At 37.5% G+C, this 12,585-nt stretch overlaps 1 protein-coding gene across 1 annotated transcript in view; it reads right to left on the reverse strand.

The window, feature by feature from the left end:
- nomo (nodal modulator) overlaps positions 1-12,585 on the reverse strand; it is a 36,739-nt gene that overhangs the window by 6,863 nt on the left and 17,291 nt on the right. Inside the window, exons 12-26 of the mRNA XM_067459354.1 lie at positions 10,899-11,076; positions 10,671-10,812; positions 10,452-10,583; positions 7,669-7,805; positions 7,462-7,549; positions 7,318-7,381; positions 7,049-7,144; positions 5,652-5,852; positions 4,472-4,554; positions 3,114-3,273; positions 2,768-2,894; positions 2,555-2,668; positions 2,086-2,213; positions 1,279-1,420; positions 1,080-1,163 (exon numbers count right to left, since the gene is read on the reverse strand). Of these exons, the coding sequence (XP_067315455.1) occupies positions 1,080-1,163; positions 1,279-1,420; positions 2,086-2,213; positions 2,555-2,668; positions 2,768-2,894; positions 3,114-3,273; positions 4,472-4,554; positions 5,652-5,852; positions 7,049-7,144; positions 7,318-7,381; positions 7,462-7,549; positions 7,669-7,805; positions 10,452-10,583; positions 10,671-10,812; positions 10,899-11,076 (1,876 nt within the window). The remainder of the gene's footprint in view (positions 1-1,079; positions 1,164-1,278; positions 1,421-2,085; positions 2,214-2,554; positions 2,669-2,767; positions 2,895-3,113; positions 3,274-4,471; positions 4,555-5,651; positions 5,853-7,048; positions 7,145-7,317; positions 7,382-7,461; positions 7,550-7,668; positions 7,806-10,451; positions 10,584-10,670; positions 10,813-10,898; positions 11,077-12,585) is intronic.

Below are 12,585 nucleotides of genomic sequence, written 5' to 3' on the forward strand. Positions count from 1 at the left end.
GTTTGATTCTCATGCTAAACATGGAGGAGAAAAAAAAAGAAGTTGGACATATGATGGAGTATTTCTGTGCCAATTACACTCCTTCAGGATTCAAACAGGTTTTGGGAACTTTTTTTTTTGAGTATGGCCCTGCATAAAGGGCGGAATTCCTTGTATTGGGTCTTCTCCTGGATGAGCGCGTATTAGAGTGAGAGCAAGAGCACGACCATCAACAAGCTTTGTTCAGGTTACGGAAGCCACAGCATGCGCTGTCCTTTTGTTTTTAGACCACAAAATCAACAATGTCATTAAATATGTTTTTGGTTATGAGGGAAAAATAACTGTGTTAAGCTTCTCAAATAATCCAGTGTAAAGGAAACAGTGGATGCAGTTTGTTTTTCCGGAGCAGCAACAGAGTTTTGCAAGTGTGTTTGTTTGTTCCCAGTCATGAGTCGAAAACGCAGGTGGTGAGTAAAACTGCATCACGTTTGTTTTGTTGGAAATCGGCGCGTTAGTGCATTTAATGTAGACAACACGAAAGTATAGTGAATCAAAATTCATCCTGGGATAATGCCATGATGTACTGTGTGTGTGCTCGCGACTCATGAGTCATTAATGAAATCAATTTCATTTTTGGATGAACTAACCCTTTAAGGTTTAGAAATTCTACATAGAATTTTTAAACAAAACTGCATTGGTATCAGATCGTTTTAGTATCGGTATCGACCGGTACTCAGAATTTTTAATATTGGATCGGTTCTGAAAAAATGGTATCGGTGCATCCCTAATTTAAATCCACCCACTGCACGCCTCCAGGATTTCAGCTGTTTTCGGAAAGAATCGGTACAGCGTATCTGTCTTTTATAAATATGATGAAACTAAATAGACAAGATTAACATGAGATTGGCAGAATATGTGTGCGTGTTATGTGTAAGAATGTCATATTGTTGTACCCAGTTTTTTAAGATGCATTTTATTGAGTTCATAGAGCGAACCTTTCACTGATTGTTTACATTTTAATGGAAGCTTAACAATTTACGCAAAAAATATGAAAAAAAAAAGGTGGATAAAATGAGCAAAAAAGGTCAATAAATGCTCACCTCAATGGTTTTGTGTGGCGGCAATGCTCTTTCTATGTGATCATTTCCTTCTTCTCTCAGCTGAATGTTGTAGTTACACCCAGGCTGACAATAAACACAAAGCAAAGGCAAGCTTTGTTAAGAATCTTAAAACATATTTTCTTGTGAAAATTTGTCAGTAGTTTTGTTTGTCTGAAGAATTACTCTAGTACAGACTCACCCGTAAGCCTCTGAGTCTAAAGCGGCCCTCTTCATCAGTAACCGTGTCCTCACTGTACATGCCACACTCTCCCTGCCCCACTGCCTCCACGGCAACACCCTGCTCCGCATCGCCACCTATTGACTGCACTGTTCCATAGCAGCTAAGATACATGTCAAAACAGAAAAATGGAATGGGCATGTTAATGAACGTATTGTTATTTTTTGCAAAAGGAAAAAAAATATATATATTTTTTTTATAGCAAAGATGCATTTCACTGATCATAAATGACAGTAAAGACACTCATATTACAAACATTTATATTTTGAAAAAAGCCTTCTATTGTAAATAAATTCTGTCCTTAAACTTCTATTAATCAAAAGATTTTCTGAAACGAAATGCATCATGTTTTCACAAAAAAATTAAGCCGTGTTCAACATTCATAATAATAATAATAATAATAATACTAATAATACAAATAATAAATGCTAATTGAACACCACCAGAATGATTTCTGAAGGATTATGTGACACTGAAGCCTGGAGTAATGATGCTGAAAACTTTGCCATTACAGGAATAAATTACATTTCAAAATACATACAAATAGAAACCTGTTCCTTCAAATTGTACAAATATTTCACTGATTTTACTGTATTTTTTAATCAAATAAATGCAGCTTTGGTATATAAAGAATATTATATATACACACCTACATACTTGAATATACAGACTTACATATAAGAGACTTATAAAAGAACAGTATCAGTCAACTTTTGTACTAAGCATTTTTACTGCCAGTGCACACTCTAACACTACTTTACTGCTGACCTGTATGCTGTTTTGAAGCCAGTGATAGGAATATGAAGGACCTGTCCTTCCTCTACTGTGATCATTTGTGCTGAGGGCTCAAAGCGGAACTCCTTCATCATGGGCTTGAAATAGTACTGGCCGGGACTCTGAAATGGAGGGAGGAGGGATTGAGAAAGTCTAGGCATTTCATTTTAACAAAAAAAGTCAAATTTTTGAACATCAATGTGGTTATCAATGTTGTTTTCAACCCAACTGACTTTCATTCAGGAATAAGCTGCTGTCACTTTAAGAGCTTATGCATGGATCCAATATACCGTAACACACACGTTTTCTTTAACAACTCCATTTACTTTATATAAAAAACTGATTCAGAAATAAGACAAAATCGCAGTTGTTACACATTTAAATTAAGCTATTGGGCAATTCAGAGTCAAGGAATCTTTTGGAGTCGACTTCCCATTATTAATAGTCACTGAAAAGACAGTACCAGGTTGTTGAAGGTGATGAGGCCAGTGTCCTGAGAGAGTAAGTTTGAGCGGAAGTTGGCTCCACTGAGAGACAGCAGAACCCCTGTGAGAGGAACACCATCCTCTGCCTTTATCTAAGGGGCAAGAAGAAGAAAAATCTTGAACAAAACGAACCATTTCCTAGAAATGAAGATATGAGATTAAATGATCAACTCAGCTTATGTGACACTGACCTCAAAAGTGACTCCTGCCAAGGCAAACGCTTTGAAGTCTCCTGTCTTTCCCTCCACTGGAGTCAGGACAAAGCCCTCTTTACTGGCACTGATGTCATACAGAGAGTCACTATGTAGGGGTCCAACACTGGTTTCAAAGGGGAAAAAAGGAGTCTTCAATTTGTATCGATTAGAACACTAGAGTGCACTTAAATTTTTAGTCACAACGACTGCATTTCAGTTCTAAATATGATAATAGTCATTCATTTTCTAAACCATACTTTTACGCTAATAAGCATTATTAAATACATAGATAAGAGAGTTATTAAATAAACGAACGCAGTATGTTTTTGAATTTGTGAGATACCTGTAGGTTCCAGTTTCATCTGTGAGAACTGTAATGAGTGGGGTTGTAGCTCCACTCTCCTTAATGGAGATTTCCACACCCTCCAGTGTAGGCGACACCTGCCCCGTGAGGAACAGTCCTGCCCTGCCCGCAATCTCCACCATTTGGCCAGGACAGCTCTCTGTGAGTACAAATTACTGTATTACAGATTTGGATATAAACTAGAGGTAAAACTATAATCCGGTTTTCTGAGGGAAATTTGTGGGGTATTTCACAATGGGATGCACATATGGAAAATGTTTCTTACATCCTATGATAAACCCATGAGATGAAAGAGAGTTAAAAAAAAAGGTTTCCATTTTACAAAACTGATTTAGTAATCTTTCAGCTATACGAGTTGAACACACCTATTAATTTTTCAGGTTGAGTTCACTAAAAAACCCTATTAATAACCATCAACAACAATTTACAGTTTTCATAAGCCCCTACACCTTATCTTGGCCTACATCAGGTGTGTCCAAACCCGTTTCAGGAGGGCTATTTCCTACAGAGTTTAGTTCTAACTATATCCTGAACCAACTAATCAAGATATGTTTTGGATTTTTGTAGTTTCTTACTCTTTAAAAAGGTAACTCCATAAAGTATACTGAATTTCTTGTTTTTCATCTCTAGATGAGCTGTTTCTGCATGGTGTTAGCAGACCAGCTGTAAAAAAGAATCACACAATTTGTAGTAAAATGCAACCTTAAAGGGGTATCACTTAATTATAATACATATAATGTATTAATAATAGTAATTGCAATAACTATGTGATAACTAGGTACTAACCCTGAACCTACCACTAAACTTAACCTTAACCCATGTAGAAACCTCATACTACCCAGTACACATACTGTAAAATAAAGTGCTTTTTTGTGTTCAGCAGAAGAATACAATTCATACAAATTTAGAACTAAATGAGTGTGAGTGCATGATGACAGTATTACTTTTGGAGTTAACTAATACTAGTACTAATATGCACTATTTTGTGGTAAATAATGAATAAAGTTGTCATTGGGTCAGTACCAAGGAACAAGCTTTTGTTCCCCTAAAAGATAATTTTTACACATTTTCTATGTGTAAAGAGAGTCTAGGTTGCATAATTTTTTTGTACCGGTATGAACCCTATGAATTCAGCTGTCAGTCAGTGTCAGCGTATGTATTAGTGTGGATTTGCTTTAGATGTAGCTCTACAAATGTTAAATCCATTCTTTGTGTGAACAGAACTTGCCTGCAATTTGTTTTTAATTTGTTGTGAAAGGGCTTGGACACAAAATGCATCTATTAACATACTATAAAAAACTTAAAAAAGGGTCTAGAAGTTTGTATTGCACTCTAACCTCCAGTGATTGTAGCCTCTACTTCAGGAGGGTAAAACAGAAATTCTTTGGATGAAGGTGTGACTGTGATCTTCTCTCCAGCCCTGAAATAACCAGCAATCAAAACAAAAAATGAAGACCAAGAAATTCATGACTGGTATGAAAAGACAACATAATACATTTTGTTTGAACATATGGTCTGCATACATCTGTGCAACCCAATTTTTGTGTGCTCACAGTTCGACTGAGTGCACTATATGTTGAACGTGTCTTTCCGTGCTCACGGCCAAAGGAGCATACTTTGAGTAGAGATGCACGATGGGAATTATTTTTTGCAAATGTGCATATTTTTTGCAAAAAAGATTGCGATTTTCTTTCTACAAACTATAATTGACAGCATATACAATCATAAATCTACTTTTCTTCGATGCAAAATTGTATTTTCATTAAAAAAAAAAAACTATAAAAAAAAACCACAAGAAGTGAGTAATAAAAATTAAAACAAATAAACAAATAGCAAAACCCCGCAAAATTTTTCTTTGGGTCAAAAATTTGGTCAAATATTTAAGTAATCAAATGTAAAATAACACTGAATAGTCTTCATTGTAAATTTTTTTTTATAAAGATCAATGGTTACAGTTAAAGTTACAAAAGTTTGTCAGTCAAGAGCAGAGAGTGATTTTCTTTGTCTTTTGATTAACATGACAGACAGCAGCAGGTTTATTAGGCTGCTGTCACTTTAAGAATTTATTCACAGATCCAATATTAAACACAGATCCATTAAACAACATGCATTATCTTTTTCAACTATTTATGTTCCAATATGTTTTTAGAACTATAGATCAGTGGTGTGCACGCTTTTGTTGAGAGTGCAAAGCCTGCGGGAATTAGTAAAATGATGTGCAATACAAGTACTATATAACCGGGACAAATGAGACGAGTAAGTGAAAGAAGGCAGGTGAGAGTCACTTTTCTGTCGGAGAGAAGAGAGTGAGAACGCACAGCTGATGTCATTGTCTATGCCTCTGGCAACAAAGTGGACCGACTCGGAATTGGAAAGGCATGAGACTGACTGGCTGGTCACTGGTCCAGGCCGAGCATGTGGAAAATCGGTCTCTGGTTGGTCATTCGGTGCATCTCTACATGGAAAATCAAGATTACCTGAGCTTTAATACAGACAGACATTCTCCAAAGATCTTACCGTGCCCAATAGGAGAATTCATAGTGGAAAGGCTCATGGAGTTCATCTGGTTTCTCTTCCACAGGAAGGCTCTTTTCCTCTCCTTTTTCTTGCCTCTCCTTCCTTCGGGCAGCTATTTCCAAAAGCTGCTGCTCTCTTCGCTCTTCCTCGTTTGAGCGCAGGGGACCCAGAACCAAAGCAGGCTCACTCTCAATGGAAGATCTGCCGAAATTAAACAAAGACCACTGGGATTTAACCTTTAAACTGTTAGAAAACAACAGACTGTTGTTTCCTTTTTTAAAGGAAACAACAGTTCCTTTAAAGCTTTATACTTTAAAGGAACAACCGTTTTTTAGAAATAGGTCTTAATCAACTTCTTTCCTACATTTAGGTATGTGGGCAAATGCATTTTGGGCAAGTGCATGCATTGTTTTTGTTTGGCAGGGTCGCCGCTAGCTTAGCTTAGCATAATGAATGGAATCCTATGTTGCCAGCTAGCATGTCCCGAGTAAAAGTGATAAAAACAAAACAAAAACTAATTACTTCTTCTGGCCTGCGTATTCACAATGAGTACAAATAGCGATGCAGATTAAGACTGCGATTTCCTAGGCAGATATTGACATGGGATTATTATAGGAAAGCACAGGCGAAGAGATATCACGCAACACATTGCGATCGCTCAACAGCCAGAGGACGTGAGGATGAGAGCCGTGATATCACTGCCTGCAATTGAGGTCAAATTACACTATATATCGTAGAGATACGTGCAAGAGATAACTTCTGTCGCTTGTATCCCATTTGACCTCACTTGCTGGAAGTGGTGGTGCGGTTGCAGCTTTTGTACATAGTGTTGTTAGCCTAGAAATCTAGACGCACCCTAGCGGCAGCAAATTTAATCTGCCCGCGAGTGTTAGCAACTCTCAATACCCTTCTGAGCTGTAATCGCCTAACTCTTGCCGGGCCTGGTTGGTGTAGCGCTATCCTATTGCGTGCAGAGGGAGTTTGAAAGACAACCGTTTATCCCGCCCCTCGGATTGAGCCCTGTCAATAGTGAGTTTCCAGACCAAACATCTTGATGTGGGTCTGGCTTGTCAGGCTATAGTGTTGTATTTAAGGTAAAAAAAATATATAAATACTGTTCGGTTTCACACACAAACTGATCGTTTCATGTCTTAAGACATCAATGAGTCGCCACGAGCCGAAAGGTTTTATATGGATTTGTATGTATATATGTGTTTTTTACTCTCATAGTGGCTCTAGTTTGGAGCAACGGTTGGAGTTAAAAATCTTCATTTGTGTTCTACTGAAGAAACAGACACCTACTCTACATCTTGGATAAGCAGATAAACATTAAATTGTAATTTTGGGTGAACTATCCCTGTTAGAAATGCATTACAACAATGTTCTGCCTCACTCACTTGATGGTGACCGTGACATCCAGCATCTTATCAGTGGTGATGAGTCCTGTCATGTGGTGTCTGACAGCAGTCAGGGTTAAGATGCTTGGAGCAGACCTAAGGAACAGAAAAAAACAAAAAAACAAAAAACAAATACAAAATAACACATTCGTTTTCCTTTAATGATGTTAGACAACAAGCACATACTGCAAAAGCACGGAATCAAAGGATAAAAAGCTGTGGCAACTATTTTGATACTAATAAAAATCTTGACACCGGCAGTCACATACGTGTTGTAGGTATAGTAATCCTGTTCAAACTGGTGACAGGAACGTGGAGTCACTTTATAAACACCTTAGGTTGAAAAGAAATATGTTAAGTACTTTAGCCTCTATGAATTTAATCAACAAAACTGAAGAAAAGACTGAGCTCACCTGGTTTGGACAGACAGAAGCGATTGACTCCTTTGGACAGATTGTAAATGCCAACATTCTCTGGTGAACTGCCGTCTTGGAAAAATTCCTAAAATTATGGACAAATAACACATCATAATCATCATTACCATTTTAGACTATTAACAGCTTAATCTGGCAACTATGTGTTCAGAATTTTATGAAATCTTTAATACTTTCAGGCCTCACCAGAGTAATGGCATGGGACAGCGAGCAGCGCAGCAAGTAACCAGTTTGTCTGAACTCCACTCCTTCTACATACGAGTCAAGTACATCGATCTCCACTGATTTATGCTTCCAGCACCACTCCTCTTGGGTGATAGACACTGTGATAAACAGAGGCTGTTAATCTTTTTTCGTAAAGCTACACTGTGTGATATTTTCCCCCATCTAGCAGTGTAAAGGTATATGACAATGGGACAAAAGTGAATAATAGTTTCTGTTCCTCTCAATTCCGATTTCGTTTTAACTCCTACGGTGGCCAATTTAGTCCAAGATTAACATGGCTTCCAGTTCGACCTCGTTCATGACTGCCATCGAGTGTTTAAACGCGAAAAGCGAAGCTTGAATTTACGGGTATGTCCCTCTTTGGCTAATGTACTTTCAAGATATAGGGGCAACATGGCGACCGGCAATCGAACCCCTCACCCGTATGTATTTTCAATGGCATAATATAAACTTACGAGCATACTTTATTACTTGAAAGAAGTAAATATACATTAATGAGCACATATATTTTTGAAAGAACTAAGAGTTTTTAGCTAAGAATAAACTAAAAAAGTTACACAGTGTAGCTTTAAACTGAATGTCTATACTGCTGAAAGGCAATATAATATTATATTATAAACATACAATATAATAAAACTATTATAAACATACAATATATCTAATATTGCTGCTGCTTGGACATTCCACAAAAAAAGGAAAAAAAAGGGTTATAATGAAATACAATGTGTAAAAAAAGTTTAACTTTATGTGCTTGAAGCTGAATACCTTATACGAAAAGGCACAGATAATAACAAAGGCATTTATTTCTTAGATGTATCAATTAAATTATGAAGAAAGGGATTTTTCTGTGTGTTGTACTAAATACTTGATTCTGACTGGCTGGAAGGTGTGCAGTAAAACCGTTTAATGCACAGGTAGTTCCAATCAGTTTGATTACAGTTCGAAATTAATCCGCCACTATAAACATTGCAGACACAGCTTGCAGACAGAGTAACAGTGGCAGTATCAAAGTATGTATACGCATACATATCTGTGGTATTAACATTAAGTGACATGACATGTGACATACAGAAGCCAATGGCACATGTCACTATGCAGCACATAGATACGTATATATATCTATGACTATGTGCGTGTTGGCACATCTGTGGCACATGCGGTCTTCATTGGCATTTAGTGTCACTGACATTATCGTGACTATATGACATATATATCATGACTGACTGACATGACCACCTGCATGACACCGAGTCGCGGAACACGTCACCATGTGTCGTGTGTTTTTACAGTCTGGTCGTGACACCTCCAGTAGACTGATTAACAGAATTGAACCAGTAACAGATTACTCGAGCGCCTATACTAACATGACACAAAATCCTAAATAAATATAGCCTTTGTTGTATTTTAGATGTCAGTAAAATGCATTAAAGTCAGTAAAAAAATTTCAAACATGTTATTTATGTCATGTCTGTATTTGACTGGCATGTGCCACTAAATGTTTTGTTTTGTATCTGAATGTCACCATTCTAGGAAAAACACGAAATACATCTATCATTGGTCACTACGAATAGCGCATTAACAGTCGTGTCCGTTACTGTAAAACATTATTTTTGCGTGACATTATGGCATCTAGAACCTCAACAAACATGCAAAACATAATTTCACCTCCAAAAACTAAATTTGAAATAACCCTACTCCTTTCCATGTCCAATTTCATGAAAACAATCACAAAAAACGGAATTTCCTACTGTTTTATTTTTTTATGTTTTAATGAAATGCATTAAATGTAATGTGTCTTTATAGTAGCCTAAACTGTAGTCAAAGACACAGGGTTTATTTCACACTACATAATCCATTAAATAAATTACATGATTAGTTCAAATAAAGATTGCCTTCTCACTGTCAGTGTTGCCTGTCTTTCATGAATAATTTTAATTAATTAATTAATTAATTAAATATAATCATTAAGTTAGCCTATGTTCGCTATTATATGCAACGAGGAGATCGCAGACGCATCTCTCTCTCTCTGTCTCGGCTCTCTGTCTTTCTCTTTTAATAATGAATTTAAATAAATGTGATAATTCGTTCATATAAAAACATTTCGATGGCTCTACTTTATTTAAAGCAGACGGTGTGCTAGAACTAACTTACGAAAACAACTGTCATTTTAACCCGTCTGTTAGAAAGTTACACTGTAAACCTTAGTTACAGCTTTAACTTGTTTTTAACTAGGCAAATAACCAGGGTATAAGCAGGATAATCCATGGCTAGCCATGCATTAAAGGATCGGGCAGTTCTTCGGCTCTACGCCGTGCATTAAAATCCTTTAATGCATAGCTAGCCGTGGATTATCCCTTACTTAGTTAATATTATGCAATGCTGACACTATAATTCGCAATTGTGAGTTTATATCACGCAGTTCTAACACTTTAATTGGCAATTGTGTGTTTATATCACGCAATTCTGACACTATAATTGTCAATTGTGAGTTTATATCACACAATTCTGACACTGTAATTCGTAATTGTGAGTTTATATCTCGCAATTCTGACACTATAATTCGCAATTGTGAGTTTAACATCTTCATTCAAAACACTACTCTTAACATCATTCATGTGAGTTGGTGCAGTGTTTACACTACACTAAAGATTTTTTGGGTAAAACAAAAATATTATTATTTAATATCATTCTTATAATCATCTCTATTGGTCATTAAAATCAAAACAGGGCAAAACAATGCTTACCTTTGTACTTGCCGGGTAGTACATTATTGAAAGTGAAGCTGAGCGTTTCACTGCTGCCAGACAACTGGAGGTTCTGCCTCTCTCCCTGCCTGCTCACAGGCTGAAGGGTGACGGTCAGATCTCCACATGCCACTGATGACACAAATCAATCATTGAACCAAAGACAGAAAGCACACGTATCTAATCGAATTTGATAGCAGGCATGAAAATGTATCTCACCAAGACATGACACAAAGCCAGAGACAGATGCTATGAACTGAGTGAAGAGAAGGTCGTTGATAGGATGGTCCACCAGTGAAATATCGAGGGAGTATGGCTGAAGAGCGAGCCCAGCCTTTATGTCACTTTCAGGGAGGGTCACCTTCAGTACAGCACACAAAAGTTTAATTAATGTGCAATCACACTAACTTTAAAGTCAAGTGGAGTTACAAAAGAAATTTGTATTACCTGCAAGCTGTAGTCCCCCGGTTTAACTTGAAAGCAGAACGCTCCATGACTGTCACTTTCGACAGTGCGGAAAAAGCCCTGGTCCTGTCTCTGTGCCGAGAGAGTAACTCTGTAGTGCCCAAGTTGTTTAACAGTCTCAGGAAGACGGGTGACTGAGATGTGACCACACACGCTGAATCTGAAAATGACAAAGTGGGGCAGAATTTTTGATCAATCCAATTAAATGGACACTTCAAACTATAGGGCAGAGACTAAGAGTCCTTGTTCTTCCTTTGAACACAGATTTCTGGCTAGAACCTGCTTTTTACAGGCGCAGTACGCAAGATTTTTGATGTTAAAATACATTCTCTTAACCCAGTTTATTGTTCATTGACTACTGTTAGTATGCCAATCATTGGTTTATTGACCCCAAAAGTGTAAATATTGAGCCTCCCAGGCACCATCAAAGGATTGAAAGCATTCCACTCAGATATGTCAGTCTCTTTGCAACTTTACTTACAGTATAACAGTACAAAAATACAATGAAACCACTGTGTCTAAAGCAGCTCTTATGTTGGGAGTTCATGAAGACTTATGTTCAACTCTCAATCTCAATCTCAATCTATATAAAGTACAACTAAAAACAGCCACAGTTGACTAATGGAGGGATGGAAGGAATGACTTTTTCATTGAACATTCGACTTGAGTTACCATAGTAACACACTGAGATTCCACCATAGTCGTTGCCTGGGTTCCATATCCACAACTTACCCGAACTCTGACCTTTCCCATGATCGCTATGGCAACGTAGAACACGCCGGTAACGAACTTCCGGTTTACGTTAGTCTGTACTGTTATCAGCTAAACGCTTGGTTGTATTATGAGGATTCAGGAGAAGACTTTTACAACAACGCTTCAGGCAAAATGATCACATGTCCCAGATGGTCGCATGGATCTGACTATCTTACAAGAACTTACTACTAGCACTAAGCGCTCCACCCGAGTAATGCGGTGCAGACATTTTGCCACTGTGTGGTAGGCTTGGCTGTTCCTATGATCCACGCAAGAGTTACCTTCCGTCCATGCGCCTGTATATCGATTTTATTTTATTATAAATAAAGGTTTATTTATTTCTAGTTATTTATTTTGTAAGATATTTCCACTTTGCGGGAGTCCCGCAAAATAATTTTATTTTCCCGCGACACGCACACAATAATATCTTGCCACCCGCATCAGCATTCACCATCAAATATGATCTCGCGCCGCACTCGGTTGTGCTGGGTCCCGCAGAAGTGCATGTCTCTATTTAACGTTAGGTTGTTAGAGCAGTCTTGCTACACAATAAATCTGTAAATTATTGAAAACAATAAACATACCCCTTGCAAAAAATTACACAGTTGTAATGTTTGGACATGAATGAAATGTTTGATGTTCACTCTTACATCAAAACATAAAACTTGCTGACAAGACATTCTTGACGCTACTCGCTCAGGGCCGGGTTTATGCAAATATGGCAAAGTCTGTCAGCAGTCGTGGGTGGTCTTATTCAAATAACTAATTGCCTACGTAGATACCGGCTGCAAATTGAAACAGCTTCTTTGCATGACACAGTTTCAGAAATTAGGGATGAGCATTTCAAGCAAAAATATTATTTGAAGATCGATGGGAATTATTCAATTATTATTCAAAAATCGCAACTCCTCCCCGC

The sequence above is a fragment of the Pseudorasbora parva genome, chromosome 12, assembly GCF_024679245.1.
Source record: "Pseudorasbora parva isolate DD20220531a chromosome 12, ASM2467924v1, whole genome shotgun sequence".
In the NCBI taxonomy this organism is placed as follows: Eukaryota; Metazoa; Chordata; class Actinopteri; order Cypriniformes; family Gobionidae; genus Pseudorasbora; species Pseudorasbora parva.